The sequence below is a fragment of the Coturnix japonica genome, chromosome 4 (genome assembly GCF_001577835.2).
Source record: "Coturnix japonica isolate 7356 chromosome 4, Coturnix japonica 2.1, whole genome shotgun sequence".
In the NCBI taxonomy this organism is placed as follows: Eukaryota; Metazoa; Chordata; class Aves; order Galliformes; family Phasianidae; genus Coturnix; species Coturnix japonica.
The window spans coordinates 21,190,824-21,212,803 of NC_029519.1; the positions used below are offsets into that span (position 1 = coordinate 21,190,824).

General features: G+C 34.3%; 1 protein-coding gene across 4 annotated transcripts in view; it reads left to right on the top strand.

The window, feature by feature from the left end:
- TLL1 (tolloid like 1) overlaps positions 1 to 21,980 on the top strand; it is a 132,960-nt gene that overhangs the window by 54,435 nt on the left and 56,545 nt on the right. For 3 of the 4 annotated variants that reach the window (XM_032444243.1, XM_015860960.2, XM_015860962.2), the window contains 5 exons: positions 2,628 to 2,738; positions 6,611 to 6,691; positions 8,999 to 9,151; positions 11,293 to 11,410; positions 21,374 to 21,552. In XM_032444243.1, coding sequence (XP_032300134.1) covers positions 2,628 to 2,738; positions 6,611 to 6,691; positions 8,999 to 9,151; positions 11,293 to 11,410; positions 21,374 to 21,552 — 642 coding nt within the window. Of the gene's footprint in view, positions 1 to 1,267; positions 1,443 to 2,627; positions 2,739 to 6,610; positions 6,692 to 8,998; positions 9,152 to 11,292; positions 11,411 to 21,373; positions 21,553 to 21,980 lie in introns of those variants that run through there. The other variant, XM_015860961.2, reaches the window with a different exon arrangement.

Consider the following 21,980-nt stretch of genomic DNA (forward strand, 5'->3'; position numbering starts at 1 on the left):
ACCTGCTAAACAGAATCAACTTGTGTTTAAAAAAAAACAAAAAAAAACTCCAAACATTGCATTATACTTTACAAGCAATCACAAATGTTTCTTTCTTAAGTTGTTACTGATATTCAGCTCATCCATTAGAAAATCTTATTGGATTTGAAGATAGTTGTTTACATCTGGGTCAAACTTGCATCAGCATTGTTTGTAATACTATCACAGCTGTATTATTATTAAACTTAAGATTGTGTTTGGTTACTGTCAAAACCAATTCTAGCTGTTGGTCCAGATGTCTAAAAATAAAAATAGAGTAGCTTTTGTTTTCCAGCAATCAGTTATTGTGGCAGGTTTAAACAGAAGGATGTTATGCTTAGTATCTGTGCAAGGAAATTAAATGCATTTGTCAGACAAATTCAGCTTAAGTCATGCTATTTGTACTTTCAGGACAAAGTGAATATCACTACAGTGAAGTGCAAAAGATATTTTCAACCCAGTCTTTTTCTACAATGTATACTACTTGTTTAGAGCTCAATTTGCCTTCAGTTTCCATTTTATATTTGTACATCAGTATTATGTACTGAAAACAGAGTGATTTCTGCTGGTATAATTCTGTCTCTGAGTGCAACTTTTGTTAATTCAGAACCTTTGTAAACTCTCAGTGTAACCAGGGAAAAAAATGGGCTTGCTGTTAATTTTTAGCACTTCCTCAAGTTTGATTTGGACAACCTGTGTGACCTCTGCTGATGTCTTTCTAAAGTGAAAATAGCTTCTTCCTCTTATCATTTTTCTGTTCTATCAAATCTTGCATTTTTTCATTGTGCTTATACAGTGGCCCCTATTATGAGTGACATCCAGTAGAATCATCTAGAAGATTCTTATAATAGGAATAATAAATAGTATTTAACTCCAGAGTCAGAGAATTTCTCCCCTTGCTGTTTGAAACTCTAATGATTTGTGATAATTTTTTCCTAGAAAATGTAAGCAAAAATCAAATAGAACTTGAGCTAACTCTGTCTCTTGACTTGATGCTGAAAGCTATCCCTGGTGGGGATATGTTAGCCAGCAGAGGGATCTGCTGGATGCATACATAGGGGAACAGCAACCCTTGGAAGGAGAACATTCACAAATGTATGAGAAGTGACTGAACAGTTTCAGAAATGGTCTCAAATACTTACTGTTTTTAAAAAACATTGTTTAATGTAAATAAATATACATGTGGAAATATTCATTTTTAGATGTTTGCTGTTTTAATTGAAAATTTTCATTTTTGAGGTCTATGTAGATAGTCTTTTTTTTTTTTAACTTAATTTTACAAGGCAGACAAAAGGAATTTTTAATGTGATTTCTCCCTATAGTTGCCTTGAGTTCAAGAAAAAATAATGGAGAAATGAAGATGTAATTTAATATCTGGGAGTTCTGTGGGAATACATAACTTTTACTTAAGCAAAGATTTTTAGGTATGAATTTGATGAAATAATTAAGAATAATTAAGAATAAATAAGTTATACAGTAACAGGAATGTACTGAAAAATGAATCCATCCAATGAATGTTCACTCTGTGTGCATGTGTATAAGGATTTGACCAAATGACATTAAGAAAACTAGTTTGTGCTTAGAATCAGTTAGAATGTAAGTAGAGCAGAGAGAGTGTCACTTGCACTCATGTTAGTTGATAATACTCTGACTTCATTAATAGTAGCTGAGGATATGGCTTACTGAGTTCAATTTTAGTGATAATTTTATGTTGGCAGAGAGATTTCATGATAAAATCTCAGAAAAAAATGGTCTGTATACTGCAGGTATAGATACTGAATTCTTGCAGATGGGTAAGATTCTTGCCATATATCTTTACTCACTGAGCTGTGATGGCAGCTTAGGGAAGATTAATTAACTATGAAATAGTCAAAAAAAAAACCAAACATCTGAGAGTCATAAAAAGAACATGGAAAAAAAAAAACCACAACAAAAAGACTTAGAAAAGGATGAAAAAAGAAGAGGAAAGGAATGGAGTTTTGAAAAATAAAGTATTTGAAGGAATCCTTATAGTGACATCATTAAACATTGAAGGACAGCACAGAAACAAAGAGGATAATGAAAAACATACATATTTCTGTTTTTTCTGCTCAGATTAAAAGAAAACAGATAAATGTATCAATTCTCTGATGTAAATGTAATGCAATACAGAAATTAATTGGAATGTTAAAAATTAGTTCACATATGTTTCATTTTTGGGTGGATGTTAGGAAAAATAAAAATTGTTTTCTTTCAGTATTCTTCATTTTTTAGCTTTGTAATTCAAATATTAATGTCTTTCAGTGGTTCTTAATCTTCTCTGCTGTATTTACAGTAGAAATCATTAGTTATGGTGAAAATTTATTGCATGATTTACAGTACGTTTATGTGATGGCATTTATGCAATTTCTAAAGAAATTAGTCTGTAAAAATTAGAATATTGAAATAAATAATTAGCCTTAGTTTTCTTTCTTTGTATAAAAATAAAGTCAGTACAAAAATAGTATAAAATATAAATGTATATTTGGCATATATTTTCTAAAGGTTTGTAAACCGGCAATATAGTCTTCAGATTAATATTGATGTAAAAATAAATTCTTTAATTAAATTGAGCTCTTTTTTATTTAAAGCTGTCTTTTGGGGAGATATTGCCTTAGATGATGAAGACTTAAAAATCTTTCAGATTGACAGGACAATTGACCTTACGCAGCACTCCAATGAAAGACTTGGCCATAACACAGGTATGATATTTCAAACTTGCTTTTTAACTTATTTTTCCTTTTATTTACTTCTGGATCGAAGGCAATCCCTGTTCTAAAACTTTGTTGATAATATTACTTTCATTTACAGTTTAGAAAGTTACTTAGCAATTAACATGAATTGGTTTTAGTTAAGTCAAGGGGAAAAATTAATTGTATTCCTGAATTTCTTGCTTAAAAAGCAAACAAAGAGCAAAACAACTTGTTGAACCAAAGAGCAGAAGCTGGGAGGACTCTCTACCAGTCCTCTCTGCAGGTATTAATGTGGGAGAGGAAGCTGAGCAAAGCTTTGCTTTCAATTGCAAGTTCCTGATAGTGTAATATAGATGCCCTGTGGAAAAAGCATGTGGAATCCAGGAGGCGTGACTGGGATTCTAGAACTGCAACAGCACCTTCTGTTGTTTTTTTGATAGTTAAATCTGCACACTAGAAGCAACACAAGAACATTGTTATCCTTGCTAGAATTTGTCACAGTACCTTACCTTAGTGCTAAACACTGCGATCTGATTAACTTTCAGAGAAACAGGTAAAGACATATTATTCACTTGTAAATGTGTGTGTGTGTGTCAGAAAAAATAGTCAATGTCTAAATATCTGTCTACCTCATATCTGAAAATAGCAATGCTACCAGACTGTGGTTTGTAAACTCAAAAATGGGTAAGCTTTCAGAATATGGTACTAAAAATATCAAAGTGGGAAAGGTGTGAAAGAAAATATTTATGCATAGTAAAGAATCTATATGTGTATAGCTAAAGTTTGTTTTCTATTACTCATATTCAATGTGTTGCTGAACTCAACTGCTCTTTACCTTGATGATTCCTAATATTAGAAAATAAGGATCATTTTGAGGAATGACCAGAAAGGAATTTTCCAGATCAATTAAGCATTTTTCTTTTTAACTTCTCTAAATTGGTATAAATAGGGTAGTTGAACTGTTCATTATAGTTACACGATATTGCTTTAATATCCTGACAATTTATTTTATTTCCTTTTAGTACCCTCATTTCTTTTCTAGATCAAGACTGGGTTTGAAAATGTTAATTGTCCGTGATTTCCTTCTCCACTTCCCCCTGTAGCAAAATGCTTTTAATTGACTTTGAAAATATTTCAGCCCCTATATTTGCTGACAATGTAAACAGCAAGGTCAGTCATTTCCCCTGAAAGTACACACAAGTCAAGTGATTTCTTTGGCCTTCTGATCTTCCTTTTACTTCTGTATCTTTCCCTTTTAGCTTCAAAGATCTCTTTTTTCTCTCTTTTCTTGTTGTTGTTTAAGTATATGGATTTCTAAGCTGTTTTTTTAGTGTTTTACATTATATACTTAATTTTTCTTACTTGCCTGTCTTGAGATTTGCACATTATATTTGCCTGTCAGTGTCTTATTCAGGATATTGAGTTATCCTACTGAGTGTTACTAATGCAGTTGGATCAAATTTGTCTACTGTTACTGTGCAAGAGGAATCAATGGAAGGGAAATAATCAGTGGAAAGTGGACTTTGGAGAACAGACCCTGCTGGAAGTGCTGTTTTGTACCCATTCTCAATGAACACACAGCAATCTTGATTTTTTTTTTTTTCTAAATAGAGTTGGAGATGTCTTTTTGAAAACATCCCATACGTAATTTCTGAAGTTCAACACATTTTGATTCATAAGTTGGAGTTGAGTTGGTTTTTGCAAACTGCTAAATTTCTAAAAGAGATTACGAACAACTAGTTTATTAATATTAGACAGTAACTTGGAAAAGGAAGATAAAATGGCTACTAAGCATGAAACAAATAAAAAGTTTATCTTCTTTACAGATACAGTGACAGTTAATTACAAGAATGATTTCCTACTTGTACTATTGTTGATCTTCAAAAATACAGATGACATCATTTAGAAAGGTTAAGTACATGGACATAAACTATCAAGACGGAATTGGAGAGTTGTATTTTTCATTGCAACTACTAATTAAAATCCTGAGCTAATAGGCTTTGATCTATTTTTGGGTCTCATCATTTCGGTGAGAATTGTAGGTATGGATTTGCAAGATGAGTTGCTTAATCTGAGCATCTAGTTTTACTCATGCAATCTATATAATTATTGTGAGTAGAAGCAACAGCAAAGACAATAACATTGCTGTGCATATTAATATAAGTGCAATCCGACATAAATTTTTGGATTTTTTTTGCTCCTGCCCAAAGTACAAAAATATGCCTCAAATACTGTTAAAATTAAAAAATATGTATTTTAGACTGCAGTTTGTCAAGACTGTAAATTATTCATATAAGCCAGACTGGTTATGTAAGATACTTCTTCAATTTTTTTTTTCACTGATTGGATTACACACGCTGTGTTATCAAAGTAATGATGCTTGTATTTTTTTTTTCTAGAAATATAGTGTAGTAGTTTCTATTAGTAAATAATGGAGTCTATTTCTGCTACATCTGTTAAAGTTACTCTTTTTTTTTTTTTTTTTTTTTTACAAACTTTATATTTGTTTGGACTCTGCATTTTTATGATACAAATTTTAACATTAGAGATGGTTGCATAAATAATGACCAATACAAGCTATTAAACGGTTACATTCTCTTTACTGTATATTACAGTTAACCATATAACTTGTTGGGAAGGAATGCGTTGAACTATTACCTCATCTATCTAAAATGCTTAAAAAAATTTGGGAAATTTGTCTCTAGAGAGCTAGCAACTATGTGACAGTGTAATCCAAATAATTAGGCACATTGTTATTCACTGAGCAGCCCATGAACTCACTTGCCTTATATGGTATGATTTTAAATTGCCTCTTAAGAAATATATTTTCTGCATATGTATTGAAATTTTTAATGGGAAATATGGAAAGGTCTGTTCTGTGGTGGTTGAAGGTTTTGGTGGCCTCATTGTTTCTACCTGACTTCTGGTGTTGCATGAGTAGTCTGAAAATTCTCTCGTCCTATGACGGTTACTGAGCGTTAAATATAACTAATTACAAACTTAGAAAAATCTCAAAAGCTTCTTAACAATTCTGAGGATTTATTGGCCTGTGTAGTGTTATCAGTGCTCTTCCTTTGGACTTACCTGTATTTTTGAAGCCACCTGCGACCACAGTAGATTTAGATGTGAAGGTGGAATGTGATGTGTATCTAATGTACATGCTGAATTCAGAGATGTTATTTGTTTCTTAAAATAACATTATAGATCTTAAAATCACCTATTAGTTGAATTTTTATTGCTCATTGATTACCAAAATGACTTGCATATGCCTGTAAGGTCTTATTGCAATACATGCCAGTGTGTGGCATTCCAAAGCCTCTGAGAGTGCATTGCACATTCATTTGCATGTTGACAAAGAAAGCCAAAACTTTCATGTAATAATCAGAAGTATTAAGGTGGCTTTTTTTTTTGTCTGTTTTTTTCCTGATGTAATTTTGGATGTTTTCTTTTATCCTTCCAACAGGAAGATTATGGCATCCATTTAGGAAACTTTTTGACAGTGGGGCTTTTAGCTGCCCATCAATATAGCTCAGAGAATGTCAATGTCACCAGAAAGAAGAAAATGCTCCAAATAATAATTAAATGATGTAATTACCAGGACTTGTCTGAATAACAAAGACATGCTGGCTTACATTCTGGAATGCATTTTAGGAAAAAAAAAAAAAAAAAAAAGCTAAAAAAATACGCTAAAAACATCTTGCTTCATTGTCAAGAATACTTGAAGAATTTGTAGGCAAGTCATTCAGGAATGTTAGAGTTCCTTAAAGACACATAGCACTTCTTAAAGCATACTTCCCAATCTCCTCTATGTAGTTGCTGTAGGTGTTTCCATGTTCTTAACTTTTCTAAATTCTTTTCTTTTTTTTCTTTTGTTTTTAAAGGTGGCTTTGGAGAGCATGGGATGTCAAAAAAACGAGGTGCCCTCTATCAGCTTATAGAAAGGATAAGAAGATTTGGCTCTGGTATTTTTACTATTTAAATTATCAGGTTGCTCGATATGATGATGTAACATGAACATGAGTGATTACAATGCTTTAACTTCAAGTGTCTCTGTATTACTGTTGGCATAAGCAAAATTTAAATAGTATGAGAATAGTAACGAAGAGATTAGCTTTTCATTGTATTTTCTTAGAGGTCTATTTCCAATGTAAGATCTGGAAGCTAAAATGTGCTTTTACCTCTCATATTGAAATTTCTGTAGCTACTTAATGTGATTATGTTCACATTTATAAGTTCTATTTTTATCAATAAACTGTCATCTCAGTGCTTGATGAATGTGATGGATAGCTGCTAATGGAATACTTTTTCCTGTGGATCCATTTGGGGCACTGTGATGACTCACACAATTTGAAGCATTTATGGTGCGTTGTGCTAAATAAACACATCATCCTTATGTCAGTGTCAATGCAGTTGAATTCGGCACGCTATATCAGTGAAATCTCCATTAATACAGGCCAAGTGCATTCACTATATTTGATGCAAGAAATGTCATTTTAGTGTCACAGAATCTCAGTGTCTCAAAAGAAAACATGTACAACTGCATTTTAATCACTCTACATTGTGTCTATTTTGTAAGATTAACAGAACTCTCTAACTGACTTTGCTTTTATGTGCTGATATATAGTTTTCACTTTTATGACTTTTCAGTACTGCATAAGAGCTAGTTGTCTTTCATTCATGCAACTTGGCTGAAATTTCATACTACCTGTAATTTTAAGTAAGCAGAAAAGAATTTTAAATTAACAGTATTAATGTGGCAGTTCAATATTGACTGCATATTAAGTTAAACAGCAGTTCTTCTGTTGAAATTTCTATCTGTGTTGAGTGCTTTGTAATTCTCTTTTACACACTTATTTAATGTAAGGTTAAATCACTTGCTTTACTTGAGTGATATTTTCTATGTAATTACTGATATGATTTATCTGTTAATTGATACAAAGCTAGACTTTTCTCATGCATGAAGAACTTTCTTCCTGCCTTATTCTGTAGCTTCTTTTTTTTTTTTTTTCCTTCTGATGCTCTACCAGACCTGGAGCTATTCCAAGGCACCAAAACAGGATTGTACCCTAGAGTTCTCTCTGATCCTTACAGCACAGACTGATGTACCCACTAATACTTAGCTAGAACTGGTATCATGTAGGAAATGTGTGCTATTCTTATTCCACGAGGAAGGCTTGCTGGCCATGCTGAGTTGGGGCTTGTTGGTTGTTTTTCAAATGATTCATTTTAGTCAACTTCACTGATGCCCTTGCTAACTTAGATTGCTTCAGAAGAGGATAGCTAACTTTATTATGGTGTACAAGTGCCTGTCTAGCCGTCCTTATCCTTTTTTTGTAGTCACAGTAATTTTCAGCTGATTTAGGAGATATTTACATGTACCAGGAAGAATGACGGATAATCGCTCAAAATAGTAGGCTTTTATTATCTTCCAACTTTCAGCCATGAGTAATGCTTATCCACAGGGGTCCAAAACCTCATTTGTGAAAAATATGCATTGACATCCTGAAGTGTTACAGGGATATTATGAAACTTAAAGTTAGATTTCCATCTGAGAATGTTGAGGCTATTACCAGTAGGCACAAGTAACAGAGATCAGAAGGAAAAATTAACTGTGATTTTTTTCCATAAGTATACAATTTACTTTGCAAATAATTTGTCTGTTTGTCCTGATAGTTCACAATAACAAAATCCAGTGTAATGGACTTCTTTCTGTCCATTGCTCTAGGAATAGATATGCACTTTATTATTTTATTTTATTTTTCATTTTTTTTCCTCAGACCCAGATATAAAATTGAAATGGGCAACAAATGTCATGATTACTTTGGGTCTGCCTTTTCTTCCCTACTAGAGAAATCCAAACTTTCTTAAAACAAAATGAACAAACAACAAAAATAACCTAAGCCAAAACAACAACAATAAATAAAACACATGAAAGAAGGAAATGTAGTTTTATTGTTATTATTGTTAGATGATAAAATTTTGATGCAATTATACAGACAGTGATTCAGTCAGTAAGCTTATGTGCAAATTGTTACTGTAGATACATTTGGAAGTTGAAGATTTACATATGCCATTTCAATCTCTTCCTGGAAAACCAGGTAGTATTAGATTGTTGGATAATAGTATTATCCTATTTTGAAAGGACATACAGAAATAATAATGGAAAATAATTATTCAGTAATGGTCCTCTTTTTATTTTTCTTTTTGTTGGTTTTTTTTTTTTTTTTTCCTTTTAATGAACCCAATTAGTGTTTTAATTGTCATTACAGGCTTTGAGCAAAATAGTACTTCTAAAGGAAGAACCACAGTTAAATTCTCAGGGAAAAGTGAGAAGAACAGATTTCCCAGAGCTGCTACATCACGAACAGAAAGAATATGGCCAGGGGGTGTCATTCCATATGTAATAGGTGGAAATTTCACTGGTAAGTTTTGAGCTTTATATAGGGAGAAAGTATATTTTTACTTGCCTTTATTTATTTATAGGAAAGTCTTGCTATGGAAAGATTTCTGTAGGATCAGGCCAGGAGTACATTTGTTTTGAAAATGTTAGCCATCCTTTAATATATCGTTCCCAAAGGTAAGCTATGTAGTAAAGATATATAGGCATGTTTTAGATAGGGAAGGCTGTTTGTCTGGTGTTTCTTTATGTGTGTTTTCAGGGGCCTGAGTAACTGTACATATATTTACTTTAAGAGTTTAACAGAATTGAATAGTAGGACATCTATTTTGCTAAACTGATTTCATTCAGTTAAATGACTTCAATTTGTTTTGTAATTCCTCAGTTGTCTTTCAAATGAAATTATATATATAATATATATATATATATTATATATATATATAATTATATATACATTATATATATACATGACAAATACTAATTCTTATACATGACAAAAAGAAAATGCTGGCTTTAATATTTGTATGTAATTCTTAGCATGAAAATTTAGAAGAAAAAAAAAAGAACAGTTTTCTTTCCTGAGAACTGTAAGGGGATCAGTATCAAAATGGATATAATCCGTAATTTAGAACAAAAAGGAAGATGGAGAAAAACATAGATGGATGGAAAATGATACATAACAGCATCTTATTGTGCACAATAATACAGAAAGTGTAAAGAAACATGCATATTCATACATGCTGTATGCACATGTATACAAAGAAATCAGAGACATTCTTTACAAGGTTTATATGCCAAACTACTTTTTTCATAAAGAAAGGTAAGTTTTAAAACTTGATGAACATTACTTAATGATAAAAGAGCAGTACAGGATGAAATAACCTTTAATTCTTAGGATCATGGCATGATTTGAACCCCCTGTTTTTATCAACTTTGGAATTTTGTTGTCTTTCAACTTAAAGCATTTAAAAAACAAGCAATCATAGAATCACAAGGTTGGAAAGAACCTACAAGATCTAGTCTGACCATCCTCCCATTAGTGTTGCTACAACAAGCCACTAAACCATATCTCATAGCTCCTCATCCAGGCACCTCTTGAACACTGCCAGGGATGGCGACTCTACTACCTCCCTGGGCAGCCATTCCAGTGCCTGACCACTCTCTGGAAAAAAAAGTTTTTTCTTATTGTTCATTCTAAACCTCCTCTGGTACAACTTGTGGCCTCATCACCCGCACCCCGAGTTATCTATCCTGTGCTGGGATGTAGCTTTGAAAGCATGCAAGGTGGATATATTTCTGCCAGCAAATTCATGCTGAATACAGTTCTTTGTGGATTTCTTGCTCAGAAACAATGTTCTCAGGTACTACCTCTAAGTTAATAAGCTCTGTGTTTTATTAGGCAATGAAATTGCTTTGCTGCACTACCTGAAATACTGTATGGGCACCCAGCATGCATAGGTCCTTGAGCTCTGTGGAGACCTGTCTTGGTTTCTTCTGCATCTAGACTGCTTCTGAATGTGTTTCTCTTTTTAAAATAAATATCTAGACATGCTGTTATTATATTATGCTACTATATTAGTGTAGTAACAAAATATGTTTTCCCCTTTTGGTGAATAATTTGAATTCTGAAAGGTTTGGATGTAGAGAAATAGAAACTGTTCCCTGCTTGAGACAACATTATTAAATTCAGATGCCTTTGTTGGTGTGTCTGTTTACATGGCTGTTGTTAAATTAGTCTTCAGATTTGAAGACTGTAGGAATTCATCCATTGATTTATTTTCTGACTGGATGTATAGGAACCAAGGATTTTTCAGTTCCCTCCTCTTTCCCACTTCATAATTTCATCTGATAGATTGCTTAGCAAATATACACATGCAGGCACATGAATCACGCAAAATTTCATTTGCTATCTGCCTCTTGTGTAACACAGCTGTGCTTTTTATTGCTGGTTTTATGTTTGCTGGGCTGTGATAGTCAGTAGTGGTCCCCTTACAGGCAGGTACATTATGGGAAGCTGATGATTTGAATGTCCCTTTAATTGGTTTTTGGCAGAATATGAGAGTGCTGTGACACTGGACTTAGTCAGGCCTATATTCCTAATAGTAAAATCTGATTTTAAGGAGTAGTTAGAAAAGTCTCGTATTTCATGTCATTCAATTCTTTCAGGTACCCAGCGTGCCATGTTCAAACAAGCCATGCGACACTGGGAAAAGCACACTTGTGTGACATTTATTGAAAGAAGTGATGAAGAAAGTTACATTGTATTTACATACCGACCATGTGGGTGAGTGTGTCTGTATGTTAACAAATAGTCACACTTCTTGTATTTGGACATATTTCTCAGCTTTGCAGTTGTTAATGAATATATACTTTAAAGGGAAGTGAATAGTTATTGTATTTAAGGAATGTGTATGTTTTATGTGTCTGTGGGTTAATTGAAAGTAGTACTTACTGAAGTTATACATCAGATATTGCTAAATTATCTTGCTAGATAGACATAAATGAGATTATATTAAGCTTTGTCAAACTTTCAGTATTTACATATCTTGTTGTAAAAATGTTTCAGGCTAATTATATGTTAATTTCATGTTTTCTCCACATCACGTGTTCTCTGATGAATCAAGTACAAATGCACATCCCTATTCTTTTTCCAGCTTCATTGTGCTCAATTAAAATTAAGAATCTTTTATTGCATTGACTATCCTTGCTCAGATTTGTTTACTCAGGAAATTTATAACCTTTTCACAATTCCTACTTCTAGGTCACTGACATAAAAATGAACAAAACAGGTTTGGTCATTCATTAGTACAGTTTACAGTCAATCACTTTTGATTCTCAGATATTTCTGCTTAAAAATATATCTGCCAGTTATTTTTGTTATTTATTGCACTCACAAATCCTGATTCGAATGTAGTGGTCAGTGAACTGCCTATGGACACCGTGTTTGTTTTCTGAGAGGAAAACTCATTAAATGTGGAAATACTGTACTTACGATAGTCTGTTTCTATTGGGGGATGCAGGCTCCAAAGGGAACAGCTGTCTGTCTTGCTGACTTTCTGATCAATGAACACTTCACGTGTCTACTTTCTAAGTTTTACAGGATAAGGTTGTGAAGGGAAGTTTTGGAATCTCTTTATGTTGTAGGTATGATCCTGAATATACTTTACCATTGTTCATAAAATTTCCTGTAGTCTTGTCTGCAAAAAATACCCCTGACATTCTTCTCCAAGCATTAGATGCCTGCAGTGTGGGAACAAATTCTGGGGGAATGCTCATGACCTTGTCTTTTATATTCTTGTGTTCCTGAAGTACTGTTGTAGAACCCTGTTACAAAATGACAAATTAAATGGACTTTTGTTCTCAACTAAGATGGTTGTTATTACTTAGTTAGCAGTGCAACTCATTAGATAGTGAATGCTTACAAATAACTGGGGGAAAAGATGGAAAGTAAAGAATAATAATGCTACCTGCCTGCTTTTGGTGATGTAGAAAGCAATGTGAATTTAAACAGAAAATGTGAAAGAGATAAATGATCACAGGCATGTTAGGAAGAGAAGTATGGGTCTATCTACAGAAACCTCTGTTTCATGAAAGGTAAATTCTCCAGCTTTGTTGGTTGGCTCATGCTTCATGAGATGAAGTCATTACAAGGTGAAGACTGGATTATAACAATTTCAAATAAGAAAGCTGAATTATGCTCAGCACCTATATTCAAAGTCACCATTATCCTTTGCCATCTGTTGTTTTATTGGTGGATAATTTACACGCAGCAAACAGTTAATGAAGTCTGTGAATAAGAGAAAGTGTGGCTGCTGGAGATGAAAAGCCTAGCCCTAAATAGAGGGACCTTTTTTTGGGTTCTGATTGTTTCAGAAAGTGACAGATAAATCAGAGTATATTGTCTCTGGATTAATAGCAACTACTGTGTACTCACCACGTATATACAATCCTGCTGTTTTCCATGGGAAGAGAATAGACAAAAGTGACACCAAACCATCTGCAAACACCTTCTGCCACATGGCCAGTCACATTAAAATGAATCTCTGTGCTTTCCCATAGCACCCTGCTGTGTTGGTTTGTTAGCACATTGTGTCATTATTGTTACTAGTACCATGGTAGTTAACAATTCACAGATGAGGGAAACTTTATTGTACTCAGCACTGTCTGAAATAAAAACTAAATGATAAACCCTGCCACAAAGAGCATCTAGTCAAAACGTAGCATATCTAATGGAACAGAAAGTGGGCACAGCCATATTTTTATGTATGTTCACATGGCAGTATCTATCTGCAGACTTCTCAGATGACTGTAATAGTACACTAACAACTGAACTGTCATTGAGCCTTTGTAAACATAAAGGATATTTTGAAGGAGCATAATGCATTACTTCTTGCAGTAGCTCATGGGTAGCTCTGCCCAGAAAGGCCATGATGAAAAAAAGTGTATTTGAAGTAGAGAAGTTATCAGAGATGGAAACATGAGCTTTCTACAGTTGAGAGTTTGCATTTCAGTAATGTATGAGTGAAGTTTTTGTTCCCATAAACCTACAGGACTGCAAAGATATCTGAGCATCCTTAAGATGGAAACAGCTGTATCTATGACATTTCTAAAATATGCTTTTCTAACTTGTTTCTAAAAACATGCAAAATGAATACTTCACAGACAGCTATGAAATACATTACTTCAGTATCCTTAATATAAAAATTTTAGGATGTAGGTGGAAGTAGTTTTGATTATTTAAAAAAAAAAAGGTATCTCTTGCTGCAATTGAAGCTCATCAACTTCTTTTCCTTCTCACTGTGAAACAAATTATTCCTATTTTATTTTTTTAAGGAATTTATCATGTACTTTGAGATTGTTATTATGTCTGCCCTCAGTTCCATTTTCTTTCAGGCTAGAAAATGTCCAATACATTTAAACATTCCTGCTAAGTCATGTTTTCTAGGACTTTCATCACCTTGTTATTCTCCTTGACTTTTTTTTTTAGCTATTGCACATTATTCTTGAAATTGAGGATCCATAAAAAGACATACTTGTCCAGATGAATTATTACTTCACTTCAGCCAATGCTAGAGCTAGTTCGTATTTTCAAGTCTCTCTGTTCTCTGAGGTACCTTAGCTATGTGTTTCTCAACGCCTGCCACCTTTGACTTGTGGTTGGCTGGGACATAAGTGCTATTACACTCCTTAGGTCTTTTCACAGCCCTGGTACTCAGTCACTGGTTCTCTGCCCAGCACACATCACCTTTTGCACATTGCAGGACATTAGATAACATTATATCTCCCCTTTTTTTTTATGTCTCTCTAATCTGCTCAAGTCATTGTCAGTACCAGGCTTATTTTCATTGTGTTTAGCAGTGTTTTCTCAGACTGCAAATTTAAAGATCATATTAACAATTTTCATTTTGTATACATATGTTATTTCAAACTTATGAGGTTTGTGTGGAAAGAAAATTAAATCTTTTATGGCTGGAGGTCTCTTCTCCATCACTATAGGTTTGTTTTCTGCAGTCTTAAACTACAATTACTTGTCAAAATATAATTTTTATGATTTTGAGAGCAGTTAATTATTGAAAAGATGTTTCTGAAGCACTAATTTGGTAGCTTTTTAAAATTAAAATTATTGTAGTCATTTGCACCCATTAGCTGCAGATGTGAAAGTAAGAATACTATATTAAGATGTTACTTGTGATTCTTCTGCCAAAACATAGTACGTTGGAGTCAATAGATGCTAAAACAACTTCTGATGCAGCTAGCTGATTAGAGCAAGTAAAAAAAAAAATCTATTCTGCAAATAGACTCTAAATAATGTTTGTCTTCTTTATGCTCGTTCTTCTGCCTATCAGATAATAAGTGCCTGAAGATAGTATATTTGTCTGCAAAGCCAAAAGAAAAAGGGGGCGGTAAACTTGACTGGCCTCTAGTCACATGCTCTTAATAAAAATTCTAAGTAAAAGTTCATGCTTCTTTTTATATAGTGAGAAAAAAATCATAAGGACAGAGAAAAGAACAGTTAGTCATATTGCTCTGGTATTTCTAATGCCTTTAATCTGTTTTTGTGGTAAGTTTTGTTCTCCATCAGAAGACATAACTACTTCATGTGACAAACTTTAGATAACTTACTACTATCAGTGTTGTACCTTCCAGTTTGAATATGTGACAATGCTGTCTGAGATACAGAAAAATCAAATCTCTTTCATGTTCTTCTGCAAATGCAGAATGAACAGCTTCTGTGTGTTTTATTTTATTTTTATTTAAGTTGCTACTATATTCATACACATTACAGGCAAATGCCTAAGTGGGCAATTACCCTGTATATACTTCTGCAGCATTTTTAGCTTGTAGGAAGTGTACCTGCTCTGAAAGGTACCCAGTCACTTGTATGGAAGGAGAAGTGTTTCAGAGTTGTGCTCGGTGGTAATCTTTTTGCTGTTGGGTTGGTTCTTGCTCTCAGGTGGTTATTAACTCTAGCAGCTGGCACTCTTCCTGCCCAGAACAACCAATACTGCTTTTCCAAGGGTGGTGGCATGGCCTGCATGCCATAGGCCATGACATGGTGTATTAACATGAGCTGAAGGATTAGTACACTGGGATGAGAAACTGATAACTAAAGAATGCATCCTAGTAGCTGTTTGTGATACTGGTGTAGTCATCTCCATTAAGCAGATGAAGGAGCAGTAGCCACTTCTGCCTTCAAAACAGATCTTAGGACTGTGAGTCAGGATATTAAATAATGAGCACTGATTGATCCCTGCCATGAAGCTGGGTCATATACAGTATCTGCTTCATATGGAATATAAATCTTTCACTTTTTGTAATCAGTAAGCGATGATATACAGTCCTAGCATGCTTAAGAAGTTCTGCAGCTTTTAATCCATGAATTCATGCAGTTAGTGCCCTGACAGGCTGATGTTGTGGCCTATTATGGGACAGGTATACTGTTAAATCACAAAGAAGCTTTGTTAAATCACAAAGAAGCTGTGATATTGCAGCTTTCTTAAAAAGTGCAGCGTTGTGACCCCATGGGATTCTCTTCCTTTACAATGATTTAAGAGCATTTTTGACAGTGGCTATGAAATAGAATTACTTGAAAGAATGAATATACTGTTCCAGTCACTTCACTTTCTCTGTCATTTGTTTGCTTGCCATCATTGTTCAGCCAGACCAATTACATGGAATTAGAGATTCCTAAATAGTTACTGTCTCTAAGTGCTGTCTGGTGCAATAAAGATTAAAGAGATCAGGAGCTTTAAGTTCTGTCAGTTGACTCAGTTTAAGGAGCATAACAAGTGCTTATGAAGCACAGAGAAGTCTTGGGCCTTTTCCAGATGCACCTGGGATAAGACTCAAGATGTTGCAAATTACTTTCATATGTATATATTTATTTATTTTACTTTTCCTTACTTTTTGCCTCAGTGCAGTCATTGCAGTGATCAGAATGTTGCAGCTTAATTGCATAAGTCTGATTTGCTTGACATGACATCCAACAAATCCTCATGACCCTCTATGAGTGTGTACTGATACTGTTAATTTAAGACTTGTGTTAATTCTAATTTTTTTTAAGCTGTAAAGTAATACTGAAGAAATTGATTGATAATTTCTGTGAAGAACTTAAAGTCCACTAAGTAAATATTCTAAGGATATTGCCATATGCAGTGGGCTGGTTGTTGTTGTTGTTTATTTTGTTCAGTAGGCGCATTTTATTTCTAGACATAAATATTTTACAGTTTACCTTCACCTGCAAATACATACCTAAAAACATACACATGCATGTTCTATATCTGAGTATTTAGAACATTAGTTCTAAGTATGCCTAGTCCTAGGCATCCTAAGTATTTAGTTAACATACAGGATGCAGAAGTGTTTTGTATCCTTTTCTTTCTTTCTTTTTTTTTCTAAGAAAATATATTTTAAAAGTATCCAATAAGATACTGAGAGCCACTAAGCATGCTGGTAATGCCCAACTTATCCTTTTTTGAAGAAATTTTTATGAAGTTCAGAAGGGCTGACTACAAATCTGTGCAGCTGGGATGTGCAGCTTTGTAGGGCAAGTCCTCAGGCAATGCGATGAGCAAAGGCAGCCACAGCCATGAGGCTGTGTGAACAGCCTGTCATGAAAAGGAGTTGTCCTTCTTTACTTGGTACTTTTTAGATGATAAGCAAACATTACAAATAAGAATGATATTAATTATCTGGAAGTACTTGAGCACCCTGGCAACCCACCGCTGAGGTGTGTTACTTCACTTGGAAAAGACATGGCTTGCAATTTATACAACAGCAGCCTTCAGATCCTACAGAGAAGGAAATATAAAGAGAGAGACCAACTCCTTATGATGATGCTCAGTGGGAGAATGCAAGCTAGCAGACAGAAGATGAAGAAAGAATCAGACTAGATACATATATTTCTCATACATGGACAGCCAAACATTGAAGCTGGTTGCTCAGAGAGGCTGTGCTGTCTTTTGACATTTTCAAAACTCAACTGGATAAACACTTGAACAGTTGTGTTCTGACTTGATATCTGACTGTTTTAAGCAGGAGGTTGAACTAAAGTACTTCATAGATCCCTTCCAACCAGAATTAAACAAAATCTGTGGGTTTTTTTCTTCTAAATTTAGTACTTTACCTAAATATGGAATTTTCAGTCTGTATGCGTTTTAGGGTTAGGGTAGGGTACTTTTCTATCTATAGAATAACCATCAAGCATATTTAGTGCACCTTTTTGTCTAAGCCCCATATAACATGATTACCATAATTATGTGCACAACTTTAACATAAGTAGAAAACCATAACTCATTAATTTCAACTAATATGGGATTGGTGACATTCTCTTAAAGAATGTGGGTTACTTCATCTGACTGATTTTGTTTTCTGCCATGACTTCCTGTAGACTGCCAAGTTGAATGCTGAACCTTAGTATATACTTCTAAGCAATCAGCTAAGGATGAATATTTTCTAGATTTGAAGTCTGGGGCCTAGGACTGTGCTTAAGAAATTAATTTGGTGTATGTAATGTGGCAGAATTCAACACTGAGAGCAGAAGTTCTTTAATGTCTTAAAATTAATGAAGTTTTCTGAGAATGAAGTTCCTGCAGATTTGCGCCTGTTGACGAAGTCTGTCCTCAGTCATTCCCTCTGCAATGGGATGTGAGAGTAAATAATACTGTGTACAGAATAAAAACAACAACTAATCCCCCTTTGGATCCAAAGCATTATTATTTTACCGATACTTTTCATGCTAAACGTGAGTGAATAAGAGTGTATGAACTTTAGTAATTTCCTAATGCTAGTTTTTGCTTTTTAGCTATTCAGATAGTTGAGGGACTAGTGAAAGAGAAATACCCAGGCAATAAAGACACTGAAAATATTGTAGTGTTTTAATTGTTTACATATTCACTCACAGCAATAATATTTATTTGGCAAACATGGGATCTGAAAAATATGTTCAACAAAACCACGTCAACATATTAGGTGCAAAGGTGAAATCCACTGTGGAATCATGAGATAAAGTAGTATAATTACTCTAGATTTTTATTTTAATCTTATTTCTGCTCTTTGTCACTCCATTTTATTGCCTGTGTTGTATTTTGCAGGCATAAGTTAAGGTGGTACTTCCACTACTATTATTTTTATATTTGTGCTTATTTCTATACCAAATATTGCACATACTTGTTTTGTATTACTGCAATTTATATGGAGAATGAAAATGAATACACTGATGTTCTTTATTTTCTTATGTTATGGTGTGGAGGTATAAACCTGCAATGCACAGAATGATGGTAGTGAGTCTACATTTCCTTTGCTTTTTAAGTAGTTACTAGAGAACACCTTAAGAAATTTAAGTGTGCAAGTCATGTTATTGCACAACCAGAACTGGAGTGTAGAGCCTGATTCTGTACTTAGGCCAAGGAACATAGTGATTCATACCTATGCGTGGAACTGCCTAAAGCAGGAAAGAAAGAATTATAAGTTACACTTGCTTTGAGAGTAGGACTGTTTGAGAACCAGTCAAGATAACGTAGAGGAGGACCACTAAGATGATCAGAGGGCTGGAGCACCTCTACTGTGAGGGAAGGTTGAGGGAACTGGGCTTGTTTAGCTTGGAAAAGAGAAGGCTCCAGGGAGACTGCACTGTGGTCTTCCAGTACTTGAAGGGAGTATATACACAGGAGGGGGAATAACTGTTTAAAGGGTAGATAGTGACAGGACAAGGGGGAATGGTTTTAAACTAAGACGGGGGAGGTTTAGGTTAGATGTTAGGAGAAAGTTTTTCACACAGAGGGTGATGCCCAAGGAGGCTGTGGATGCCCCATCCCTGGAGGCATTCAAGGCCAGGCTGGATGTGGCTCTGGGCAGCCTCATCTAGTGGTTGGTGACTCTGCATGTAGCGGGGGGGTTGAAATGAGATGATTACCATGGTCCTTTTCAACCCAGACCACTCTATGACTCTGTGATAACGTGAAAATTAATTTTCCCAACAGTGTTTTTAAGACAGCTTTGGAACTTTTAATACAGCTCTGTGAGGCTGTTATAATGATGTTTACTTTATAAAATAAATGGCATTGCTTTTATAATTTTAAGGTATTACTGTCATTTTTTGGGGGATGTAGCTCTCTTTCACTTTATTCAACCATGCAAAACCAGTATATGCTTACTAAGGACAGATATTACAAGCTGAAGTATCATGACTTTTTTACTCTAATATTTATATTTGATGGATTTAGTTATTTTAGACAAAAATCAATGAAACAGCCAAATCAAGACTGAATGACCGGACAATTAACCAAAGAGGAAACTCCACAAAACCTGAAAGGGAGCAAATTTGGAAGGCTGCAGTTTAATATATGGTTGGAATTACATCTATAACTGCCCTTTCTTTATTGGCCACAAATATGTATGAAGGATTGGATCAGAGTCCACACTACCATTAACTTACTCAAAAAACAAATGCAACATAAATGTTATGTCAGAGGTTTTTGATTTTTTTTTTATTTTGAAGGAGGAGGAGATGGAGGTGAAATTCTTCTCAGGACAGTTCTATTCCATCTGGCAGACTGCAGAATTACAGAGCAGAGATGAGAAATCAAGTTATTATTAAGGAGTATAACATTACTTGTAACACCTACAGATTTTGAGGTGAAAGAGAATCAGTTTTTGATTGTTAATCTGAAGTTGCCTTAGATTTCTGCAGAATTTGCTGTATTTTCCCTTTCTACAGTTTTGCTGGCTTAATCAGCAGATGTCTTTTCTAATGAAAAAGCAAGTGGACATCTCTGATAAATGTTGACACTGTGAATACTGAAAAGATGTAATTTGTGAAAGTGTAGCAGGAGAGTGATGAAACACAAGGCACTTGTGAAGCATATTTTTCTTTTCTTTTTTTGTGAAAATATTACTTTCTGGGACTGACATCCTAAAAGTTTCTATTTCCAGAAAACAGGAGTGAAAGAAGAAATGCTTCACTCATATTAAGAGCATTCAGCCTCCTCATACAGAGTTGTTGCAATTGACAGTATACACCATCCACAGATGGATAAGCAGAAAATATAGAAAATACGGATAGATTGCTAAATGGCACCAATAGATTTTGCATCTCTGGCAGGACATCTTTCTGCTGTTTTTTCAACTGTGTGTTAACAGATACAAAATGTCTCTTTGGATGGGCTACCATTTAATTTGCATCATTTTATAAATTGAATTTAGTAAGGAAGGGTGAGTTTCCAGGCCAAAATTTAGGAAACTTATCAGAACTAAGTGGGTATGACTACATAGGTTCTGTTTGCAAGACATACAGCAGAAGTATAGTGTGAAAGAAAGAGTGTGCATACTTTTTCCTGTTTCTTTCATGTGTCTTTGTTGAGGATGTGTGGGCAAGAAAGCAGTGACATTGGTGACATGGGTGACATTGTACTTCATTAAAGTGAACTTTATTAATTCTTTGAGTGCAAGTGCATTACTATGTAATTTGGAAGTACAAGACCATAAGTTCTGTTAAATGCAACTAATGTCTTGTGGAACACCTTGGATAAAAAATCAAATAATGCATATGTTCTTTACAAGGTATTCTGAATTAAAAGTAGGTTGTCATTCCAGCACTAGTTCTAGAGTTTGAGAGACTTCAGGAACTTCACAGTGTGTAGTTTTGTGCTTTTTTTTTTTAAAAAAAAAGGGTATTTTCTCAGATTTTAACTGAGTTTCCTAAATAAAAACACAAGAACATTCATCTGTATTTGTGTTTTAATTACAGGTGCTGTTCTTATGTGGGTCGAAGAGGAAATGGTCCTCAAGCTATATCTATTGGCAAGAACTGTGACAAATTTGGCATAGTTGTCCATGAACTGGGTCATGTGATAGGTTTTTGGCATGAACATACACGACCAGACCGAGATGACCATGTCACCATCATTAGAGAAAACATCCAACCAGGTGAGATGTTCTAATAAACGTTTTTTGGGGGGAAAAAATAAAATAACTTTATTTTTTGCCATTTCCTTCATTTGCTTGTGTTTTCTAGAACTGAATGCTCTGTAATGACAGCCAAAATAAGCATTTGTTATTCCTCTTAGTTAGACTAATCTCAAGTGGATTCCTAAATAAAGTACTGCAACCGGAATATAATCTTTTTTAAAGATCTGGCTAAATAGCATGCCATGAGGTATCATTGGCTAGAAGGAGAGGAATAGTAATCATACTCAGAATTTTTGAAGGAAGTTATTATAGTTAAAGCCCTTTGAAATCCTATTTTTCTGTGGTTTAGAAAGGCTTTTACTTTCGTAGTCATACTGAATAATTATTAGAGACATGGTGATACCTGTTCAGCTGCCTCGAAGGTTGAGATTTGGAAGGGAAAATGA